This window comes from Numenius arquata, chromosome 8 (assembly GCF_964106895.1).
Source record: "Numenius arquata chromosome 8, bNumArq3.hap1.1, whole genome shotgun sequence".
Classification (NCBI taxonomy): Eukaryota; Metazoa; Chordata; class Aves; order Charadriiformes; family Scolopacidae; genus Numenius; species Numenius arquata.
The window spans coordinates 32,594,355-32,616,387 of record NC_133583.1 but is presented as its reverse complement, the minus strand read 5'-3'; the positions used below and the strand labels follow the sequence as shown (position 1 = coordinate 32,616,387).

At 54.9% G+C, this 22,033-nt stretch overlaps 1 protein-coding gene across 1 annotated transcript in view; it reads right to left on the bottom strand.

Moving 5' to 3' along the window:
- Positions 1-22,033, bottom strand: part of CACNA1E (calcium voltage-gated channel subunit alpha1 E) — a 95,657-nt gene that overhangs the window by 13,746 nt on the left and 59,878 nt on the right. The window contains exons 19-38 of the mRNA XM_074151770.1: positions 21,878-21,934; positions 20,021-20,626; positions 19,650-19,924; positions 18,875-19,034; positions 18,197-18,326; positions 17,569-17,628; positions 17,111-17,217; positions 13,383-13,394; positions 11,499-11,595; positions 10,202-10,362; positions 9,634-9,771; positions 8,839-9,040; positions 8,467-8,631; positions 7,926-8,036; positions 6,822-6,905; positions 6,612-6,737; positions 6,345-6,410; positions 4,275-4,366; positions 3,665-3,830; positions 3,394-3,521 (exon numbers count right to left, since the gene is read on the bottom strand). Coding sequence (XP_074007871.1) covers positions 3,394-3,521; positions 3,665-3,830; positions 4,275-4,366; positions 6,345-6,410; positions 6,612-6,737; positions 6,822-6,905; positions 7,926-8,036; positions 8,467-8,631; positions 8,839-9,040; positions 9,634-9,771; positions 10,202-10,362; positions 11,499-11,595; positions 13,383-13,394; positions 17,111-17,217; positions 17,569-17,628; positions 18,197-18,326; positions 18,875-19,034; positions 19,650-19,924; positions 20,021-20,626; positions 21,878-21,934 — 2,943 coding nt within the window. The remainder of the gene's footprint in view (positions 1-3,393; positions 3,522-3,664; positions 3,831-4,274; positions 4,367-6,344; positions 6,411-6,611; positions 6,738-6,821; positions 6,906-7,925; positions 8,037-8,466; positions 8,632-8,838; positions 9,041-9,633; positions 9,772-10,201; positions 10,363-11,498; positions 11,596-13,382; positions 13,395-17,110; positions 17,218-17,568; positions 17,629-18,196; positions 18,327-18,874; positions 19,035-19,649; positions 19,925-20,020; positions 20,627-21,877; positions 21,935-22,033) is intronic.

The window sequence follows — 22,033 nt, the reverse complement described above, 5'->3', positions numbered from 1 at the left end:
TTGAGCTCCATAGATGTGCCCAGTTGCCACCACCTCCCAAGAAGATCTGGCAAGCTACGGAAAAGACTAGCAAGAGTCCTGCTCCCCAGAGATGTTGTTGCATGTCCTCCAAGGGCCTCACTTGAGGAAAAGTCTGTTGGGTACAGCACAGTGTTCCCCAGGGAGAAGGTCACCCTGGCCTCCTCATCCTCCCTCCAGTCCTCACTCTCCAAAACAACAGCAAAGCCCCCCAACATCCTCCTACCTTTGCTCTCCACTTTCCTCTCCAGGAACAAACCACATCTAAGTCCTCAAAAAACCTCCTGCTCCCATGTGAGGTCACTCTGAGACAGAGGGATGGTGACATTTGGCCTGGGACCCTTTGGGGGCTCTCTGCACTGATGGTGACTGGGGCAAGGGGCTGGCTGGAGGACGCAATTTGTCAAAACCCACCCCAGGAGGCTCTGAGCCCCCCCTGGCCCCACTCATGCCTCCCCTTGAGGGGGACAGCTGCTGGCTCTGGGAGGCCGCGGACCTCTTTAAACTCAAAGGAAAGCAACGTCAGGGTTCCCTCAGGAGGCGCGGTGGTGGTGGAGCAGGGGGGGGGAAGGAGGGGTGGATGGTGCGTCCCGTGGCCAGGTTGTGGCGGAGGACTGGGAGGCAAACCTTGCACGCCACCCTGTAGGGGCAGTTCTCTCCTAGGCCCAGAGGAGGCGAGATCACCCGAACTAATTTGTACATATCCTTATACGAGATCCTGCCGCTGCAAAGGAAGCACAGGTGGGTTAATAGGACACTGAGAGAGTGGAGGGGAGGATGGAGAGCTTAACCAGGGGATGCTGGGGCCATCTGTGGGGCAAGACCCCCGGGGGTGCATGGCTCTTCTTCTTCTGTCTCTGTCAGGCCCAGAGAGGTGAAAGCTGTGAGCATCAGCTACTGCCTTCTCCACCATGAGTCAGCTCATACCTCCTCACAATGATCCATCTTGACCCTGGAGGAGGACAGTTTTGGTGGTGAACACCAGCCCATCACCCTTCCTCATCGTGCCCCTGGCCGCCTATGCCTGGTGGGAGAGGGCTGGGATTTTAGATGGGGTGAGCCTGCAGCTTGGTTGGGTTCTAGCCATCGTGAGCCCTTTTGATGGAGTTGTCACAACACCAGAGAGCCTGCCCTCACACGGCCAACTCTCTGGTCCCTACAAGGTCCCAGGGAGCTTGGCAGCTGAGTCACTTGTATCTCCAATGTCTGGCGAACCTGAGATGGTGAGAGATAATGTGACCAGCTGGTGACCAGTGGCTGCAGCACTAGCACCTAGGTCTCTCATGGTCCAGCCCTGTGCTCTGACCACCAGACCACATTCTGCCAAGGGTACACATTATTAGAAGCAAACTCGCCCATACACACACCACTTCTTGCCCACAGAAGCACACCTCCCTAGGCCTGGGCACAGTCATTGCAGGAAACAGCCCGTGTCCCTCCTGCACCGGCTGAAATAACAAAGCAGTCGAGGCGGAGAGCTGGCAGGAGAGGGTGTAGGGGCCGTTGAATGCTGAGCTCCCTGCTCCACTCCAGACCAGAGCCCTTTGGGAAGTGGGACCGTTTGGGGTGGAAGTGCTGAGGTGCAGCATGCTGCAGCCTCCTGGGCATCCTCAGACAAGCTTGAAGGGAAACCACATGAGAAAGCAAAGACCAGCGTTACCATCCTACCCAGTGCCTTTGCCTCTGGTTTCTCCTTGCTCTTCTCCCACCACCTCTCCATCGCAGGCCAGAGCTAACCCAACCACCTGGGCAAAACCCATCCCCTGAGCCCCCTGGTGCTGGGTGGTCTCCCCATGAGACCTTCACGTGATGGTCCCGGTGTCAGGATACAGAACTGCTGCCCCACTCAGGTGGTGGGACCCGTTCAGATGTACTCACCCGTTCCTCACCCAGCAACCGGGGCCAGGGCTGCCCCCACGGGCTCAGCACCACCGGCTCCTGTGCACATCTCCTAACCACTGGTTACATATCATGATGAAAGAGCAGGGCTTGCTCAGAATCAGAGGGGTACATGGCATTGACAGGACAGTTCAGGCATACTTTTTTAGTGACTGTCCTGGAGACCCAGGCCACCAACACTGGGGATGAGAGTCAATGAAGCACCTGGTGTGAAGAAATCCTTCCCAAAAACCATGGGTGAGAAGCCCCACACCAAGCAGATGGATGTTTCACTGCTCTCACCTCCTCTCCCCTTCTCTAGTTGTCCATCAGGACATCTACTCACCCGTACTGACCTCTCCCCCTTGCACAAGGCACAGTCACCCATGGGGATCTTGCACAGCAGCAAGAGTGCTGGAGGAGGCCACACAGGGAGGAACCTGGCCAGCACTGAGCTGCACAGGGTTGGACAGAAATGGTGAAGGAAACTGTGCCAGGAGCCGATTATATTAGGCATTAAAAAATATCTTGTCTGGAGTTGGTCTCTTGAGGGGTAGGACATTAGCAGCGGAGGTGAAGAGTCTCCAAAGGGAGTGCGTGTGGCTGTCAAGGGCTCTTGAACTAAGATCGCCCACGTTCCCCGGCACAATGGTGGTGGGTCATGGCTCCAGAGAGGCTGTCGCTGGGCTGGGGGAGGGAAGAAGGGGCCACACAAGATGCCCTTGTAGCGCTGGGGATGAGTGGAGGGCAAACATGCTCCCAGAGGTGCTGCGTGCTCCACACTGCCCTAGGGATACTCCAGACCACCCCGTGAGGAGCAGTGGAGAACAGCTCCTCTGCAGCAGCAGCGGGAGCAGAGCCAAAGCCCGGCCACCAGGAGTATGAACGGTTGCTGTGAACTTGTCCCATTGCTGGGAACATGCTGCTGGCAAACGGGAGTCCTGTTTGCTGGCGTCCTCATCAGCAAAGGCGTGAGTGCAGGAAAAAAAGTCCTCCCAGTGTAATAACACAATTGCCCAAACCCATCAAACACACTCCCAACAAGGTCCTCCAGAGGTGACTTGGCAGGAGCCCAGCAGACCCCCAGCACCCTCCCCATTCTTGGGAACAAGCCACACTCAGCCCTGCTCTGACAGGGAGCTGTGGGTACTTGGGACTAGGTGATGGAGCCAGTCTCAGGACAGAGGCGCCTAGCTGGTGGAGGGGGACAAAGAGGGAGGCTGAGGGGGACTTGCCCACTGGCCAGAGAGGAGAGAAAGAGTAGGAACCTCCAGCACTCAGGATAACCACCATGGCAAACTGTGAATATCACTCAAGATGCCTGTAACACCAGGCGTTGTAGGAACCAGCTGCTATCCGTGTAACGACTATGAGTGAGACCAGCCCTTCCCTGACCGTCCCAGGCATCGCAGCCGGTTTCCAACAAAAGAACACAGAGATGCCTGTTTAAAACCAACTCTGAGAGGTTGCTCAGGAGAGAAGGAGCTGACTACATACCACGCTGCTCTGTCATACTCTGCCCAGATCCGGACAAACTCATCTAGATGGTGAGGTCCCAGGATGGAGGAATCCCGAGTCAGGTATTCAAAATTGTCCATGATGACCGCCACGAACAGGTTGAGCATCTAAGTGAAAGGAAAAAAGGCAGAGAGAAAGGAAAGTAGGGATAGGGGGAGCAGAGATGACCCTACGGCTGGGGTGCAGGTTTGGGGTGGTGGGGGAGGCTGATGAGAGGAGCCCCCAGGGCTCTCAGGGATGGGGAACTCACCAGGAAAGAGCAGAAGAAGATGAAGGAGACAAAGTAAACGTAGGCCAGGTCAGTGCCACAGCGCTCATTCTCGTTCTGCCCAGATGTTGCCGTTGTGTCCGGCTCACAGCCTTTGCCCTCCAGGCAGGACAGCATGATCTCCTGCCATGCCTCTCCCGTGGCACTCCTGCACCCAACACAGCTGTGCTCAGCAGGTTGTGGTGGCACAGGATGGACCCAGGACAGGATGCCCCCAGAAGAAACCTCACAAGAAGCTGTGCAACCCCCCCGGCCAAATTAAATACATCTCCAGCATGCAGAGGAGCGAGGCACTGGATCAGCAGCGACTGAGCTGGACCCACACAAGCGCAGCCATGACAGGGTGTAGCTCCTGGCACACGGGGCCAACTTCCCCCAGCCAGCCAGTCCAAAGAGCTGGGAGAAAGACATCCTTTTTGCGGCAAGGTAGGGAAAAAAAGGAGCTCAGGAAACCTCATGTGTTTGCCCAGCTGGTCGCTTGCACCAAAAGCTGATGTCCACCTAACAGCCTGCTGCGAGAACCTGCCCAGCCTGGCTCCTGGCATGCCTGCACCCAAAAATGCTGCCAAAGGAGTATTCTATGGCTACGTACCTGAAGAGGAGCATGAGGGAACCCAGGAAGCTGCGGAAGTTGTTGTGCCGGTTAATGTGGCTTTCCTCATCTAATTTGATATTGCCAAAAACCTACAGGAGGGAGAAAAAGGGCTCAGTTATTCAGGCAAGAGCTTGGCGGCCGGGGAAGTGGCTGCATGGTCATCTTCACTGCAGGGACTGATCCTGCCCCAGGTCCATCACCATCAGCACAGCCAGCCCCCAAAGCAGCCAACAGCCACCCTCTCTTTGCAAGCCCCCATGGAAAAGCACCCCAGCAAACGCATGCTGGTGCACAGCCAGCACACCGAGGAGCCAGCGCCGAGCAGCCAGCAGGGAAGGAGACTCTCCTCTCCTCGGCAGGGATCTGTGGTGGGTGGCAAAGGCTGCGATAGGCCAAGCTGCCATGGAAACAGGAGCACAGAGGACCTGGGATCAACTGACTCCAATCACTCCACGTCCATCCCTCTGCTGCGCCACGGGTGGCATCCGAGCACCACACGGCAGCCAGCGGTCTCGAGCACGCTGGAGGCACAGGCACAAGGGGCACCACCCTGGGTTGGTGCTGGGTCCTGGTCCTGGAAACTCCCAGGAGTTTTTCCCTTGGTGGGGAAACGGTCCGTGATGCTAAGGTCAGGCACAATGGTGCAAAGAGGGTGGGCTCAGTGAGGGAGGGACAGACTGACTGCTGACCCACCATGGATAGCCAGACACCTGGGACTACTGTCCACAGGGCCAAAAGAGGCAACGAGACCCCAAACACGGGCAACATCCTAATAGCGATCCACCACTAAAGCCGTGGTAGGACATAACGAATGTTCATAAAGTGCCTCAAATAGGAAAAATGTGCTGTTATTACTGTTAAATATTTATTCCACTTTCCGTGAGCCTAAAAATACACTAACTGCAGAGTATTTTTTTCCCTGTACAGGTTTTTTGGAATGTGTAATTGTAGAATATTTTCTGCCTCCAGCTATTTTGCTCAAATAACGCCCACAGACTTTACTGCTTGGGGATTTGTTCACAATGGTGTTAAAAAAAATAAATAATAAAATAAATCAAATACTACCACACGGCAGGGAGGGGGGCTGAGTCAGATGGTGGTTGTTTAGCGCAGAGAACACCTGGAGCCGGTGCCGAGATGTGTAGGACAGAGCGGCCAAACCCAGCCACGCGACTTTCTCGGGGCGGGAGAGAGGGGGTGGAAGAGACTAAACACCAGCGCTGCCAAGCAGCCCAAGCAGGGGGCCACTGCGCTGCCTGCTGCCTCCCCAAAATCTGCCTGTCCAGGCAATGGTGTTGGGAACTGCAGCAGCTCACTCAGCAGGCGGCTCCATATCCTGAGCGCTCGTCGTCAAAGATGCTTTGTCAGATCCTCAGCATGGGGTTTAGTCACCACAGAACTGAGCCAGCCCCACGGCAGGTGTGGAGCTGAGGGTTTTAAGCTCACGTGCTTCTTATTTCCCAGCTGGAGCCTGGAAAGCTAACTTCTCCCCATGCTCTACAGACCTCCCACCATCTGGTAGGTCATCACAGATCCCTAAGCACAAGAGCCCAAGTAGACCATCAGTAGCACGGCTACAACATAAAACTTCTGCAGAGGGAGACAAGGTGGACGGCGGGCTGCAGGGATCACTGCCATGATCCAGCCATTCAGATGGGAAAGGCAGCAGGCTGCTCACCAGACCCCTCAGGCGTGAAATCAATCACTTGGGGCTGCTAGGGAGTTGGAGATAGGGTGTAATTTCTAAGCAAAGGGGGGGGGGGGCATGATTTGAAAACAGCCACCACACAGGATGCCCAGCTGAGTCCCCAAGGCCACATATCTCCAAGGGCACGAGTTGGGAAGGCAGCTGTGCACCTTGACTGAACAAGCCCGTGGCACCTCCTCAAGGGAGTGTGGCTCTGCAGCTCCCAAACAAGCTGTTCCACCCTTGGGACCTTCATGGACACCGTGATGGAGTGAAGCAATGACAGGCAGGCATAAGGCTGGTGCTGTGCATAACGCTGAGGACATGCTAGTCCAGCCCGTCCGAGCCAGAGGGATGCACGCTGAGATGTCTGTGCTCACCTGCATCCCAATGATTGCGTAGATGAAGAAAAGCATGGCGATCAAGAGGCAGACGTAGGGGAGGGCCTGCAAGATAAGCAGATGAGTCATCTCATTTAGCACAGGTCCAGGTCCAGAGGAGTACAAAAAGCACAGCAAGCAGGTAAGCTGTGCCAATCTATCTCTCCTACAAGCCAACAAGTTAGCAAGACCTTGGGAACAGCTTGCATTTGGGAACAGCACCCCAGCACCATGGCCTGGGAGGAGACCAGGGCACATGTGATTTACCTTGAAGGACTGCACAAACGTCCAGAGCAAGATGCGGATGGTGTAACCCTGGCGCAGCAGCTTGATGAGCCGAGCAGCCCGGAAAAGCTTCAGGAAGCTCATGTTGAAGCTGCTGGTGTTCACCAGCTGGGAGAAGAAAAGAGGGTCAGAGGGAGGCGGGAGCCCCCCACCCCACGCGGTACGCCCCGCTGCTCCCAGCCCCCGCTTCACCTTGGTGTCCGTCAGGATGATCTCTGTAATGCTGCCAATGACAGTGATGAAGTCAAAGATGTTCCAGGTGTCCCGGAAATAATTCTGCAAAAGGAAGAAGAGAGAGAACATGGATTTGAGCTCAGGGATCGCAGGCCTGAAAGGCGCTGGCCCGTGGCCAAGGCTGCTCATGGACAATGGTGGCGGTGGCAAAGACCTTGGTGCCCATTTGTATGGAGCCACGGTCTGGAGTACTGTCCTGCATCTGAGATGGTAGCACACCTGAGCATGTCTGCAGTGAGCAGCTTCTCCTGGGAGATGACTCATGCAACCAACAGGCCACCCTGGTGAACGGGAGTGGAAAAAGCAGCCACAGCCAGCCTTGGTCAAGCTGCGACAGCTCATCACACTGACTTTCCTAGTCATGAGGCTGCTTTGCCCTCCTCTTCATGGGCACCCGGACACATCTCAGCCCGTGCTGCTTGTGCAGCAGCTGGTGCAAGACCAGACTTGACCATGGCTGGCACCACTGGGAGCAAGGAGGGTGGCTAGAAACCCTCCTGCTAGTGGATCTCATCTCCCAGTATGGATTAGGAACAGGAAAGAAACTGTAAAAGATCAGATGCGACAGTTGCTCATAAGTAGCAAAGAGTAGCTGAAGAAAAGGCAGTCCAGGGCTTCAAATCTTAAATGACCAGCTGGGGATTTGAGGACTGTTAATTAGGCAGGGAGGTCTCACGGCTGGTCAGGTCTGGTCCAACTGATACAACCCAAGGACAGCAATGCACCAGCCTCTCCCAGGGACAACGGACTGCAACCACCAGCATGATTGCAGCAGCAGTTGACTTTATCAGAGTGGCTGCACAGCACATAACATGGTCCAGGCATCAGAATACCACAGAAACGACGCAAAAACTAAAGCAATGTTGTGGCTTCCCCCACCAGGATCCATCAGCAGCAAGTTTAATGAGAACTAAAGGAGCGATTCCAACCTAAAAGCAGCTTTCAGGCTGGGACCCAAAATAAATAGCAACAACCTCACGTTATTAACACCTTCCCTCTGTGATCTGTGTGCTGCCAAAGTCCAAATTAACACCCTTGTCAAGAACAGGAGCAGCCACTCACCAGGAAGCCGAAAGCGATGATCTTGAGGACACACTCCAAGGAGAACACCATGGTGAATGCAATGTTCAGGTACTTCAGGGCCAGCTCATAGGTGTACGGAGCAGAGTAGTACTGATGGAAAGAGAGAGACATTGCTAGCCAGGAGGGGGCCTGCCAGCCTCTTGGCTGATGATTGTCCCAAGGAAGATCTGTGGTGGTCTGTGTTCCTTGCCCTGGGTGCTTCAAGACCATCTCCTCCTTCCCCTCTCCACCCCTGTCCCAGGACAGCTGCCACTCCTTCTAAGAAGGAAGCACAGAGTAAATCCAGATCTTTCTGCAGTACTTAGGAAGTCCAGAGTGTTTGGGTCCTCTCATTTAGGGAAGATCTCGTCTCCAGTTTGGGGTGCATGGTGTTTCAAGTGACTATGCCCAGGGAATACATGCTCAGATTCTGTCTCAAACCATCTCCTAGAAACAACCAAAATATCCCCCGGTTCTATCCTGACGGATTCTCCTTCTCCCCACTGCCCCAGACAGGACAGGCTCACTCTAACCAGCTCACCTTCATCATCAGCACCACGGTGTTCAATGCTATCATGGCCATGATGGTGTACTCGAAGGATGGAGAGACCACAAAGTGCCAGACCCGGTACTGGAAGGTGTGCCGGTTCTGGGGCATGTACCGTGTGAGGGGCTTGGCGCTGATGGCAAAGTCAATACAGGCCCTCTGGAATAAAACAATGTGGATCAGACCCTGGCTGATCATGTCCCTGGTAACATGGGGGACAGTGGCTGCCACACTTCTTTCCTTCATGAGCTGAGCAGGCAGGTGGCTCATGGGTTTCTTACACCTTTTCAACATCTAGGGAGCTCCAAGCTCACAAACTGCAGAAAACCCATGGAAACGTCCTCTTTCCCCCTCCCTAGACCATACCTCATTCTTCTCCAGACTGCACTCCTCCATCATTTTGTCTCCTTGCTCTTGGAATGTAATGATGATGAGAGCCACGAAAATGTTGACGAAGAAGAAAGGGAAGACCACAAAATAGACAACATAAAAAATGGACATCTCCATGCGGTTGCTGCGGCTCGGCCCACGGTCTTCCTCCGTCACGTCCACCGAATGCTGCAGCACCCTGTGGGCAGACAGGTGAAGAAAAGCAACCAGAGATATGCCCATCAGGACTGCCACCATGTGGCATTTCTCACGGGACCCACTTTGTACAGCCAGCTCCGCCTATCCACAGTTGTAACGATGATAATACAAATCTCTCTCTTAATCTGCTCTACAAGGACAACCCTTCTAAGTGCCTACAGCTTGTTTTATGGTGCTTTGCCTGTGTCTCTGAAGGAAAATGGATTTTCCAGTGCTTCACATACAGAGGAAAAAATTGCCCAAGCTCACATCAGCATGAAGAAAGGGTTAATCCTATGGTCATCTCTAAACTTGGGCTAAGATATACCACAGGGCCACACAGGAGAACGGATTATTTATAATTCACTCCCTAAGGAAGAGTCTAACCTCAGCCACAATCCCAGCTCTTTTTTCCTGACATAATTACCCATCCTTCCTCTCCTCTAGAAGATCCCTTCCAACTCCAACAATTCCGCGATTCCTCCCTGCCCAGCAGTTTCTCTCTCAAACCTGCCTGGCTGTAGCCAGTTATTAACCCAATCAACCCAATGGGGACATCTTCACTCTAATTCAAGGATGGAGCAGAATACTCACTGGGGCCAACCCTCGCCAGTAGAGACTGTGAACAGGGTGAGCAAAGCCCAGATGATATTGTCATAGTGAAACTCATGGCGTTTCCATTCTCGGCACTTCACTTCCATCTTGTTCTTCTCATGGTCCACATAGTTCCCTCTGCAAGGTTGGGAGAGAGCAGTGACCTTGCTTTTTACACTGACAGACTATGAGACAGTGGTTTTGAACCCTGGGGTCAGCGTGTGTGTGCAGTGGGAGGGGGGCGCCTCTCCTCCTGCAGGGCTGGAGGCAGAAATGGGGAGAGGCTAGATAAGAGCTAAGGGGAAGGGGAGAAGGGGACAGCAAAAGGGAAGAGAGAAGGAGGAAAGAGAACAGAAGCAAAATATAGGGCTCTGCATCCCACACAAGGATGCACAGCGCTGACTCAGCAATGGGGATGGGGCTCAGCCCATGCCATCCACCCCAAGAGACTACGTCCAAGAGAGAGTCATGACCAAGGACTTAACTGGGAACCACAGAAGACATTACCCAGCACCCTGCCTTTGCCAGAGGTGTCAGCAGCATCGGACCTACTGAACAGGGCACCTACATGCAGTCCTTCTCTGTGTCCTTAGAGCTGTCAGTGCAGTAGAAAAACTTCCCCTTGAAGAGCTGGACAGCAATGACAGCAAAGATGAACATAAAGAGCTTGTAGACGATGAGGATGTTGAAGACATTCTTGAGGGAAGTCACGACACAGTCGAAGACAGCCTGCAGGAGAGGGCATAGCTCACCTTGGGGAACCGACAGCCTTGGCAAAGGGCAGGACCAAAACCTTCCTCAAGACTGCCATGGGGAAAGGAGGAAAGAGCTGGGCCTTCTCCCAGGCAAAGGGCTATTTTATGAATGAGTTTAACACTTGGAGTACCCCCTCAGCACACACATAGACACCGAGCAGCCCCTAAGGCAGCAGCAGGGTTACATATTTATATCCTGCAACGTTCCCTGCAACCAGGGCAGCGGACAGGGGACAGCCCCAATTACACAATTAGCAGCACTCAAGACCAATTAGTAAACACTTCCCTGTTTCAAATCATCATGAATAACAAGGTAGAGCGAATACCTCTGCCTGCAATAGCAGCACCTGCAGAGGCTGAGCTTTCAGCCCTAGTTCTCAAAGCACTTTAAGAAAGAGAGGAAAGTCCTTATCCCTGCTTCATGGTGAAGACAGAGGTGTCCAGAAGTGAACTGACATGGGCTGAATCCATCCACTGATCGGGAAGAAAAGCTGGGGTTAAAACCCATGTCTCTGGGATGCCACCCTGGGCCTCATCCACCAGCCAAATAAGCCCTTGTGAGAAAAACTCGGGGTTTTCTCAGTCTCTAACTCCTTTCTGGCTCTATACCCCATTGGCTGAAATAGGGAAATCCATAATCCTACCTGTGCTGCATAAATAATCCCTGTATTCAGATGGGAAATCCCCTTTTGGTGCAACACCACAACAGCACAGCACACAAAAATCCCAAGTTGTTTGCAAGCTGGTCTGGTAGGAAAGACAATCAACTTTGGAAAGAGATTTGAGCTCTCCCAAAGCCAGGGCAGCCTATTTTATCAGGAGAGCGTCTGGGATTTGCTGCCTCGTGTCCTCTCCAGCCCCATGTTCCCTGGCAGAGGAACTAACCCTGACACCTTGCAGAGATCCAGGCTTGCTTTTAATAACCCATTGCACCTCCAGATATGAGGCAGCCTGAAGGGTGTTGTGTTTGAAAACAGGGCTCCTAAAACACAGCACATGCTTTGGAAACTACTTGTTCATCGCTCACAAGCAAATCGATGCGTGTGGTCCCTGCACCCAACGGTCTACGTTGGAGAAGACAGATATAAGGCAGGAGATGAGTATCATTACCTTCAGCTTGGGCAGTCGCTTGATGGTTTTCAGAGGCCTCAAGACCCGTAGCACACGGAGAGACTTGATGGTCTTGATATCTCGACCCTTGTTGGTCCTACCATGTCGGAGGGAGGCACATGCACCCAAAAATGAAACAGAGAGACAATAAACTTGCAGACCCGGGCTGGATGCTCAAGGGGTTTTCAACAGCTGACACACCACACCACACCAACCCCCCCTCCCCAGCATGTGTGAGGACGGGAATGGGAGGGCCACATGCCATCGTGGGGGCCAGCACTCACAAACGTGTGACTGCTGAGTGCGCAGCCCGCCTAAACGAGTCTCCTCCAACACACACGCTGACAGCTGGCAGAGACGAAAAATAAAGCAACTCCCTCCTCCTCGGGATTAGCACCCTTTGCTGGGGAGCAGCGAACCTCAACAAATCCCCTCGTTGTGAGAAGCAGTGGGATGCCAGGGCTGGGGCAGGGGATGCAACGCTCTCCCCAAGCAAAGGCGGCTGCCCGAAGGGTGCTGTGGCACTCTGCCCTCCCCTGTGTCCCCAAGCCACGCTGCTCAACAGGGGCAGGAGGTTTGCTTCCCTACTGCAGACACGTGGTGTTTGCAGACGGGGCTTGTAAAAGGCCCTCACCATGGCGTCTACGTGCAGGTCTCTCACCAAGGGTTTTTCACCCTGGTTTAAACTCAAGATTCCTAGTCCTTACATTCACCGGGGGAAGCACCTGCTCTGTGCTCGGTTTCTTGGCACAAACGCTGTCTTACGGCATTCTGCCTTATTCCATCAGCGCTACCCAGCCTGGTCTTGTACCTCACAACATCACACCCCTCTCTTCCCTCTCCAGATCAGGGCTGCACTTGTCTCCACTCCAATTCAGCTGAGGGAGGCAGAGCTTACTATTAGATTCTTTAGAAAAGCAGCAATAAGACTCCTCATGACCCTAATTTCTTGAATATGGTGATTAATCCCAACCAAAATACAAGGGTTTTTTTCTTGTCTTTTAACTAAAGCCCATGGGCTGGATCCCAGGTGGAGCAGAGAGGTCCTAGTGAAGGTGGTACAGTTTGTATCCTCTGGGCACCCTCAAAAAACCTCAAGGAAATGACTTACAACAACAGACGGTCCAAATTACACGGCCCCTTTGCAAAGGTTAATGCAACAGGGAGCACAATAATGGGCTTAATCATTAAGAGAGGTAAACAAAACCACTAATTAATTGTCCTCCCTAGGAGCACAGCCCCACAAATTTACCAGAAGCAACTGTACAAATAGCCCTGGGACCCACTTCACACCTCCCATCTCCTGCTTTGCTCAGGGTCAGGGCCTGGGTAATTGGCTGGGGCATCCTACTCAGGGTTGGGGCATCCCACTCGGGGCTGGGGTGAGGATCTGAGGGCAGTGCGCAGCTGATACAAGCTGCCACCAAGGTCAACTCAACTGCAGTGGTTTACATCTGTTGAGGAGGGACCTCTTCGGACCTCAGGCAACCTCCTGTGGTTTTGCTCGGGATCCAACATGGATAGGATAGGGCTGGATAACGTTTGGAGGAAAGCCTGGCCTTGCTGTGTCTACAGTGGAGGCTGAGCTTGGCATGAGCCACATCCCATGCCCTTGGAGGACATCCACAATAAAACTACCCTCCTCCAAAGGCAAGGGATTGCATTGCTTGCAAAGAAAATCCCTCCTGCACTTTCCCGGAGCACACCACCTTTAATGCACCCCGGGGCAATACAGGGGTTCATGCGGAGCAGGATGCTCCAGTCTCTGTAAATGCAGCTAAGGGTCAGCATAGGTGTCGGACAGACAATCAGCCGCCTGTCCTGTGCCTGTCCCACCACGCTCCCCAGGGCACCACCCCGCGGCGACCCAAACGGCATAGTTACCCCAAAGCATTCCTGTCGGTGATCCAGCCCAGCAGCCACCAAACAGCACCAAGAGAAAAAAAAGAGAAGAGAGGAAGAAGGTAAGAAATGCACTGGGAATGACTGCAGCCACTCAGGTGAGGGACCCTGCAGCATCCCTTCACTGCCCCACGCCTGGGTTGAAAGGCACGATGAGTAGACCACATTGTGTCCTCCAGGATGGGGCTTATCTCCAGGGAGAGACTTCCTGGTGGAGGTTTGGGAGGGGGCCATGTAGTGAAACCTCTGCTGCAAGAAGAACCCGTGGAGAGCAGGACGGTGGGCGACAGTGGGTGGGCACGTGGTACTCCTCGGCCAGGAGTCAGGGGAGGACCTCAACGCTCGGCCCCAACCAGCCAAAGGCAGGTGCCTCTGAGGGAACCTACCTGCAAGGCCACAATAATTTCCATCCAAACAGGCTAACTCTGCTAAATTGCCTCCATCAAGAAATCCACTGATTAAGAGCCTGAGCTGCAGTGTGGGATCTCCTGCAAGCCAGCAGGAGACACCTACTCAGACAAGCCAAGGTGGTCTACAAGGTCCCTAGTTGTAACCAAACCTCTGTCCTTGCTTGAGCTATGCCCCTGCTATGTGCACACAAAAGGCTCAGCACTGGGGCCAAAGCCTATGAAGTAAAACATTTCTTAAAAACCATAAAAATAACCCCAGACCCTCGCTGCATGTTAGTGAAGCAAGTGGAAGGTGTGTTGAAAAGGTGATAGTTTAACTCTGCAGCACTTCTGTGATGGGATATCAGACCTCTGTCCTGACCAGCATTGTGCTGACAAGCACAAGATGATGCTGCTTAGCAAAGAAAGAGGCACCTCTGCTGGGTACCTCTGGGTGGAGAAACTCCTGCCCTTGATCACCAGGCAAGACAGCAAGGGCTATGCACTGACCACCACTCAACCTTTCCACCAGCCTTTCCATTGCTCAACCTTTCCCGCTGCTGCAAGCCCACAGGCGTAGGCAACGCCACCTCTCTGCAAAGCCACAAGCGAGCGCTGCTCCTCTGCACAATGCCTCCTCGGAGGGTGCCACCAGAGGCAAAAGCAAGCAGCGTCTTTAGTTATGGTTCTGGTTATTTCAGCTAATTTAATTTGAACTCTTTGGAGATTTATGGTTTTATATTGGGCTTTTTATTTAGGCTGCGTTTGGATTGGCATATTAACTTTCCATGCAGAGAGCTACAAATAAACCAAGATGACCTCTTGCTTGGCATGTACAGGCTCTGAGGGGGCAGTGGACAAGCCGCAGTGGCACACGGGGAGATGGCTTTATGGGTGGACACTTGTTTATTGGTGATTTTGATGTAACACTGACAGCTGGCAGATGATGGTAGTACCACTGGACCAGCTCAGAGACCTCCAGCTGCACCCACGGCTACCCAGGACCACCATGAGCAAAACTAAACACAGATGGGAAGCAAAAAGGGGCAGAAAACCCAAATGGCATGCCATGTCCCAGCACTTCTTCAAAAAGGAAGTGCTGGACCCGGTCATCAGCTGCTCTCAGCCACATAATTGTGGCAGCCACTCCGTGGGCATTGTTTTGCCTATTCAGCGCCATGGAGGTAAGGAAGGGGAGAGGGAGGACACATTCCCCCATCCCCACATCAAAGAGTTCATGGAGGGAGAAGAAAAGGAGAGGGATTTAAACATCATGGCCAGAGTTCTTCTCTTGAGACCAGGATGGAGGGATGGAGAGAGGGAGGGCGGCGGGTTGTGACATATATAGCTGGCAAACATTCTGCAGCTCCCGGGGCTGTGGCAGTGACGGGCTGCCAACGGGAGAGGCAGGTGTCCTTATAAATGCTTTATAATGTATACAACCATCAGAAATTGCTGCGGTTCCTTTGTTCCCTTCACCCCCGAAGCCATGAGATCATCTCCTCCAGCAGGAGCCACCATCAGAAGTGGGGGAGAGGGACATTCCTGCAGGTTTACATTATAAAGAGCCCTCGTCCATGACACAAGCAACTCGGTATCTACCCAGCTACAGCTACAAGAGTAGGCAGGTGACACAGATGCTTGCTGCAAACGTATGTGGAGGTGCAAAGACCTTCCTTCTCTGTGGGAGGGGGTTTGGTACTGCAGTCGATGGGGGTGCTCGCCCTCGAGAATTCAGCTGTCCCATGCCCAAAGGGTCCTGTCCTTCCCTTAAGAGGCTGGGTAAAGGCAGGCAGGTGTCAAGCAGGGCTGGAAGGGGCACGGCAGCTTCCCCACATGCTCGGCGCTGGTACATGGGGACCCTGCCAGCTACAGGGTGCACCCCAGGAACCATGCCACTTCTGTGGGATGGGAGCAAGGGGACAGTAAGCACAGATTACGGTACTGTTAGTGGCAGTGAGGACACCTGTTCATCCAGGTTGAGCCATCAACCTGCCCTCCTTCAGCCACCAAAAAGTCTTGATGAAAGATGCCTTGGAAGGAAAAGGCTCTGTTGTCCTCCTAAAACCACCCAAAGCACCTTCAGGCTGTTGATGCCCTTGAGCCTCACCTCCAGACATGCTCTGAAGGGTTGCCCTGGCAGAGGGTATATCAGCCAGACCCTGGAAATGCTCCATCTATCCTCATGGTGGCCTGGGTGGCCTTCCAGGGGCTCAGGGCAATGTCACCAGCCAGTGGCCCTGCCCCGTGCCCCTTCCCCATGCCAGGGTCTGAAGTCAGCCCCCTGCCCTGGCCAGGGGTCAGTTCATCCCTGTGCTGAGCAAGCTGAATTCTCCCATGCTCTCCCAAGGAGAGAGCAGCAGATGAAAGCACCAGGTGAGGAAGAGGGTGAGGACGGTGAGAGGAAGGCAAAAGCAAGGAGTCAGGGAGGGTGCAAGTGGACGAGAGTGAGGGGAAGGAGCTACTGCCCGGCCAGGGATGAAATGGGAGGGATGGATTACAGGCTGTAATCCATCAAGTGACCTTGGGTCTCAGACCCAGCCACCCCAAGAGCCTCGCACGGTACCTGAGCTGTGGACAAGGACAGAGCTCCAGTCTGCGCCGCTGCCAGGCCCTCACCTCTCACCAGCACTAATGCCACCGCCGCCAGTGTCAAAGGCACAAAGAGAGAACAACAGCGTGACAAAGGAGCGCGAGCCTCTCCTCTCCTCTCCCTCCTCAGGCACCAATGGGGTGCCATGGCCCCCAGGGGCCAGGGGGTGCCCCTTGCCTGTGAGCATCACATTGGCACCCACTCATCATTCCTCAAGCTTACACTGCACTGCCTGCCCCTGCCGGCAGCACAGAGGAGGGAAAAGCAGCACAAAACTCATCTCTGGACACTTCTCCCCTCTGTGGCATGGGTACTGCAGACATTGAGCCCCTGCACCCACCTGCGGAGGAGGACACAGAGGTGCCACAAGCTCAGTACCAGAGCCCAAATGCAAGGCAATGCTCAGCAGGGACACAATTTCACCACCAAACCCTTCATAGCGTCTCCAGCTTTCCTTGCCTTGTCCCCTGCCTGCTTGCTCACCAGCATTTGACAAACAAGGAGAAACCCGTCTCTGGAGCTATACTGGTTTCAGGTGCCAGCGGCACAGCTGGGCTTTGAAGTCAGCCACACACTGCTGCCAGGAGCCATCCCAGAAGCAGAGCAGAAGGGTGCAGAGAAATCAAAAAAAAAAAAATCAGGAGCTAGTTGCCATAACACACGGTTGCACCCTCCTCCCACCCTAGCCAAGAGAAGGCAAAGAGATGACAAGGATGATAGCCACTTACGCCAAGGCAAAAGCCACCAGCGCTCCCACCACCACGATGAAATCCAGGATGTTCCAGAGGTCTCGGAAGTAGGAGCCATCCTGCAGGATCAAGCCCTGATCGATCATCTGCGGGGGGAATATGGTGATAAAAACCGACAGGGAATGAGCGGCTCGGCCACCAAGTGGAAGCAGCCACAAGGCAGAGTGTGCTGGGGACAGGAACATCGCCAGGGAGCAGTGGGTCTGTCTCAGGTATATGTCTCAGGTATATATCAAGGAGCATCATATTTTGGGAGCCTGGAAACTGATAAAAGAGGTCCTGAGCATTCTCAACTCCCACTGCTAAGAACCAGGCTTTAAAGTCTCCACCACCCAAATTTAGGACCAGAACTACTGAAAAACAGCAATTTCCCACCCACTGCAAGGATGCTGCGGGACACAGCATCTCCAGCACAGCCAGCCCGCAAGGCCTCTTACCTTGATAACCATCTCAAAGGTGAAGACACCAGTGAAGACATAGTCAAAATACCTCAGGACCTGCAGAGAGAGGGCAGGGGTGCTCTGCAGCTGCTGCCAAGCAAAAGGGCTCACTGGTGCCCACCCAGACCCCGCACTGGGACTCGCTCAGCTCAGGTGCAGAGGGTCGGTTTGCTTGCCCCAAACTCAGCCTGTTCCCTAAGACTTCGGGACAGCCATAAACCCAGCCTGCGTAGGCAGGAGAGAAACATTTCCCATGCATGGTGCAAGCGGCTCTGAAATGAAGCTGCATGCCAGAATCATGCTCCCCCACACCAGTTCCTGTGCACCTCCAGCACAGCTCACAGATCAGCATCTCCCCAATTTAAGCTACTTTACAGTTGACACACTGCCCTGGTCTGCTCCCCAGGATCCAAACCCTGCATGTGGGAGGGCTGAGAGTGATTTCCAGGGTTTATAAAGGAAGGTGATGGGGAAGAAGTCAGATCCCACAGCACAGTGCAGGTGCTGCCACCGGCTGCCTTGATCTGTGTCCCACGTGTGCCCCACCATGGAAGCTAAAATCCTACAGGACATCTCCCTGCATTGCCTGTGGGATGGAGGGGAGCAGGAGGGGGTTTGCAATCACTTTGTTGCGGTCGGAGTTGGTGAGGACGGGATCCTCTGCCGCGAGGGCGATGCTGCTGGCGGCGATCACCAGGAGGATGCACATCTCGAAGTAACGCAGATTCACGATGTAGTGGCAAGCCCTCCGCACCCTGCGGGGAGACAGTCCGCACCCCGACCTGTGAGCCCCTGGCAATGCCCCAGGCATGGCCCACGTGCAAAACCCATCCCACATCACCAGCTTCCAGAGGAGAAAAATGGGCAGCAAAGTCTGAGGAGCAGAACAAGGGAGCCCAAGGGTGGTTTGGGCTTGCTGACCCCTTTGGTCAGCTGTCCCAGCCCTCCAGACACCCCATGTATGGCCAAGAAGAGTCCCTGAGGAACTGGGGGACTTATTCTTCCAGGCTGCTGGAGCTGGGCAAGAGCTATGGGGGAGCAGACAACTGCAGAATAATGCAACAAACACTGAATAATAATCACAGCTAGCAATCAGCAGCCAGGAGAGAAAGCCACCAGTGCAGCTGGCACAGAGGAAGAGTCCTGCCGGGGCTTGGGGAGCACCGTGGCTGGTTATCCAGGCTGTTTGGGAGATATTCAGCCCCCTTCCCAAGGGGATCCCCTGTTTTCAGTGATGTCTAGGAGTTCTTCCCCTTGCAGCCCTCCCCAGCCCCAGGCTCCTACAGTTCAAAAAATGTCTCACGGGTTGGTGGTGCTGAAGATGAACATGGAGCTGTGTGGCACCATTGCTTTGCCCGTCTCACTTTTCTCCTTCTTCCGCTTCTTCTTCTCCATCTCCTCCTCGTCCTCTTTGCTCTCAGCCTCCTTTAAGGGGCTGGCTTCGCCGTCTGTCTTGTTGCTAACTGCAGGAAAGCGAGAGCCTTTGCCCGGCCTTGCACCCAGAGAGCACCCCGGGGTGTCCCTGCCACCCACGCACGTGCAACACCCCCCGCTTTGCATCCCCATGCCGTTACGCGGAGAGGGACCAGAAGGGAAGAAAGGACATGAGCTGCTGGGATGAAGCAGGCAAAAGGGGTTTTAACGAGGCCAGCTTTCACGGTGTTGTTTAATTAATAACACCATTTAAAGCAGCTCACCTTGACAGCGAGGATGCTGTTAAGGGGGTTTGAGCGGCAGCGTGTTGGGCGGAGGCTGCGGATGTGTTAGGAAAAACAGGGGATGCAAGTGTTTTGCCCGGGCAGAGAGGAAGGGAGAAGGAGGGATCAGGCGAAGGGGCGGGTGGGAAGGAGGTGAGAAAGGGAAAAGCTCCCAGGGGACGGTGGCACATCAGCATCGCTTTTGGGCTCCCCTGCAAAACTGGGGTGCTGGAGGGAGATGCTGCAAGGAGCAGACAGGGATATCCCCCCCCCTCCCAAGTTGATGGATGTGGACAGGAAAAGCCGTGCAAGCGGCTCTCCATCCCTGCAGGGTCGCTGAGGGCTGGGAGAGGGTCTCAGGAAAGAGAGACGGGTCCTCACTCTGTACCACAGTGGAGTCGTGGACATCGATCATGATGGTGGTGCTCTCCGTGGCCTTCTCCGTGTTGGGGGTGATGGAGGAGAGGTCAGGCTCGCTTCGGCTGACGGTGTGGCTGGCCTCCAGCAGTGCTTGTTCGCTGGTGTCCAGGCTGCTGCAATCCCGCTCTGTCAAGCTGCCCATCTTCTCTCGGGGGTGCTCAGGTGCTGCTTGCAGGGCACTCCCCTCCTCTGCAGTCCCAACCATCTCAGCTTCACTAGTAGGGACCCCGTTTGTCCTGCAAGGGGGATGTGGGAGAAAAGGAGGTGCGAGAAGATAAGGGGAGAGGACAAGGAGCTGTGGGAACTGCAAGATGCCCTCTCTGGGTACCAACCTGACAGGCTCCTCGCTTTCCTCTGTCTCCCCCTGAATCAGTGCCTCTGCTGCAGCCACATCCCCATGCCGGTCCCCATCCTGGGCCCCTTCTGTGGGGCTGGCCTCCTCCAGGCCCAGCTCCTGGCTGGCTGAGCGACTCCCCAGGGTGCCAGCTGACTCCTTGCCCTCCATCCGGGCTCTCCGGTGCCGGCTGCGCCGCTGGCTCTGCCTCATCCTGGCCCTATCCTCGATGCTGCCTCCTGCCCCATCCTGCTCGCCTGGCTCACAGTTCCCATGGCATGATTTCTGGTGCCATGACTCTTTGTCTCGCTTGGCCCGGGGCGATGGGCTCTTCCTGTCCTCAGCACTGCCAGGGTTGGCCCCCGGGGCTGGCTCGGGTCCCTCGCCTGGTGGCCGCTCAACCTTGCCACCCTGCTCCTCAGCACATTTCTCCAGGGTGACGCCATCCCCCGGTTTCTTCCTGCGGAAGATGCTGGCATGGGGGTTGATGAGGTGTGGCTCATCCTTGTTGATGCCCTCCTGGCTGGACATCTGCATGTGCCGGCGCAGCTGGCTGGTACGCTGCTCCCACACCGACATGTGGTGCCGCCGGCGACGCTCCCGCCTGCAACAGGGGAGAGTGAGCAGTCGGCATCCTGGACACCCTCCCTGCTTCTGGTGCTTCACCCCTCCCCAGTGAAGCACCCACCCTGGATTTAATTTGGGAATCCCAGAGAGAAGGAAATGCCATCCCCAGGGCCATGGGCTGGGCTCCTGCTTCATCCCCAGCCTTCCAGCATCCCTCTGGGTGCTGGCAGAGGCTGGAAATGGGGTTGAAACTGTACTTTTGCCCCTTCAAGACAGGTCAGGCTGATGAAGGACCAGCCCCAGTAGCCTCACAGCTGCCCTGAAGCTTTCAGACAGCACGCCCAGCTTGCTGGGAGCACCAGCACCCTGGCATGCCCTATCTCAGCCAGGTCGTGACCACCTTCCTCTTGCATGATTGCCCGGGGACACCTTAAATATAGGCAATGCCCTCTCATTGCAACTGGGGATCCCTCCTTCCACTGGGGATGTCTTTCCATCGCCAGCTCCTTGGAGCCAGGCTCCTTTTCAGCACAGTGCTGCCCTAATGGTACAAATGAAGGTGCAGGGGATGCTGGCTTGGCCAGCTTGCTGGCAAGGGTGGCAGTCCTGATGGGATGGGGAGAGTAAGAGGGGAAAAAAGATGGCTGTTCCAAGAACTTGCCTTTCTCAATGAGAGATGGCTCTCTGAGACATTTGCCACAGAGATTGTCACTGGGCACAGAAGGCCCCCACCCTCCCTGTGCTCAGCTATGCTTGGCTAGGACAGCCCCTCAACCCAGCACATCCCTGAGCCTTGGGGAGCAGCGGTTTCGGCTGCTGGTGGGGGAAGGAGCTGTACTGGGCTTCTCTAAGTTCCTGCAGGTGTGTTCTAGGGAGGGCTGGGCTACGCCATGAAACCTTTGTAGTGCCGTAAACACACACACAAACACTCTGGAGAAGACAGACATGCCCTTCCCAACACACCGAGGCACACAGAAACACCCACGAGCACGCACGTGTACATACGCTGCTCACCCCCGGAGCACACACGGCTGCACATCCACGGGTAGCGGCACACACCGACACACACACACACGCACAAAACCACGAGTGCACGCACAAAACCACGAAGGCGCACACACACACACGCGCACACAAACAGGGGTGCAAAGGAGGACACTGAGTAGAGGCACAGGCACACAACCCCCCTGCCGAGGAGGCCGGAGGGCAGCGCTGTGTGCCCCCGGCCCCACGGATGCACAGAAAACACAGGAGCCACAGACGACACGCGCCCCCGCGGCCCACATACAGGTGGCTGCTGCGTGGCTCCCACATCGACATGTGGTGTCTCCTTCGCCTGTCTCTTCTGGGGAGGAAAAACAAACGGGTTCAATCCCCCCTTCACCCCTCCTTCGACTCATGTGGGCAATGTGGAGAGGTGTCTCCCCCCCGGCATCTCTCCAGC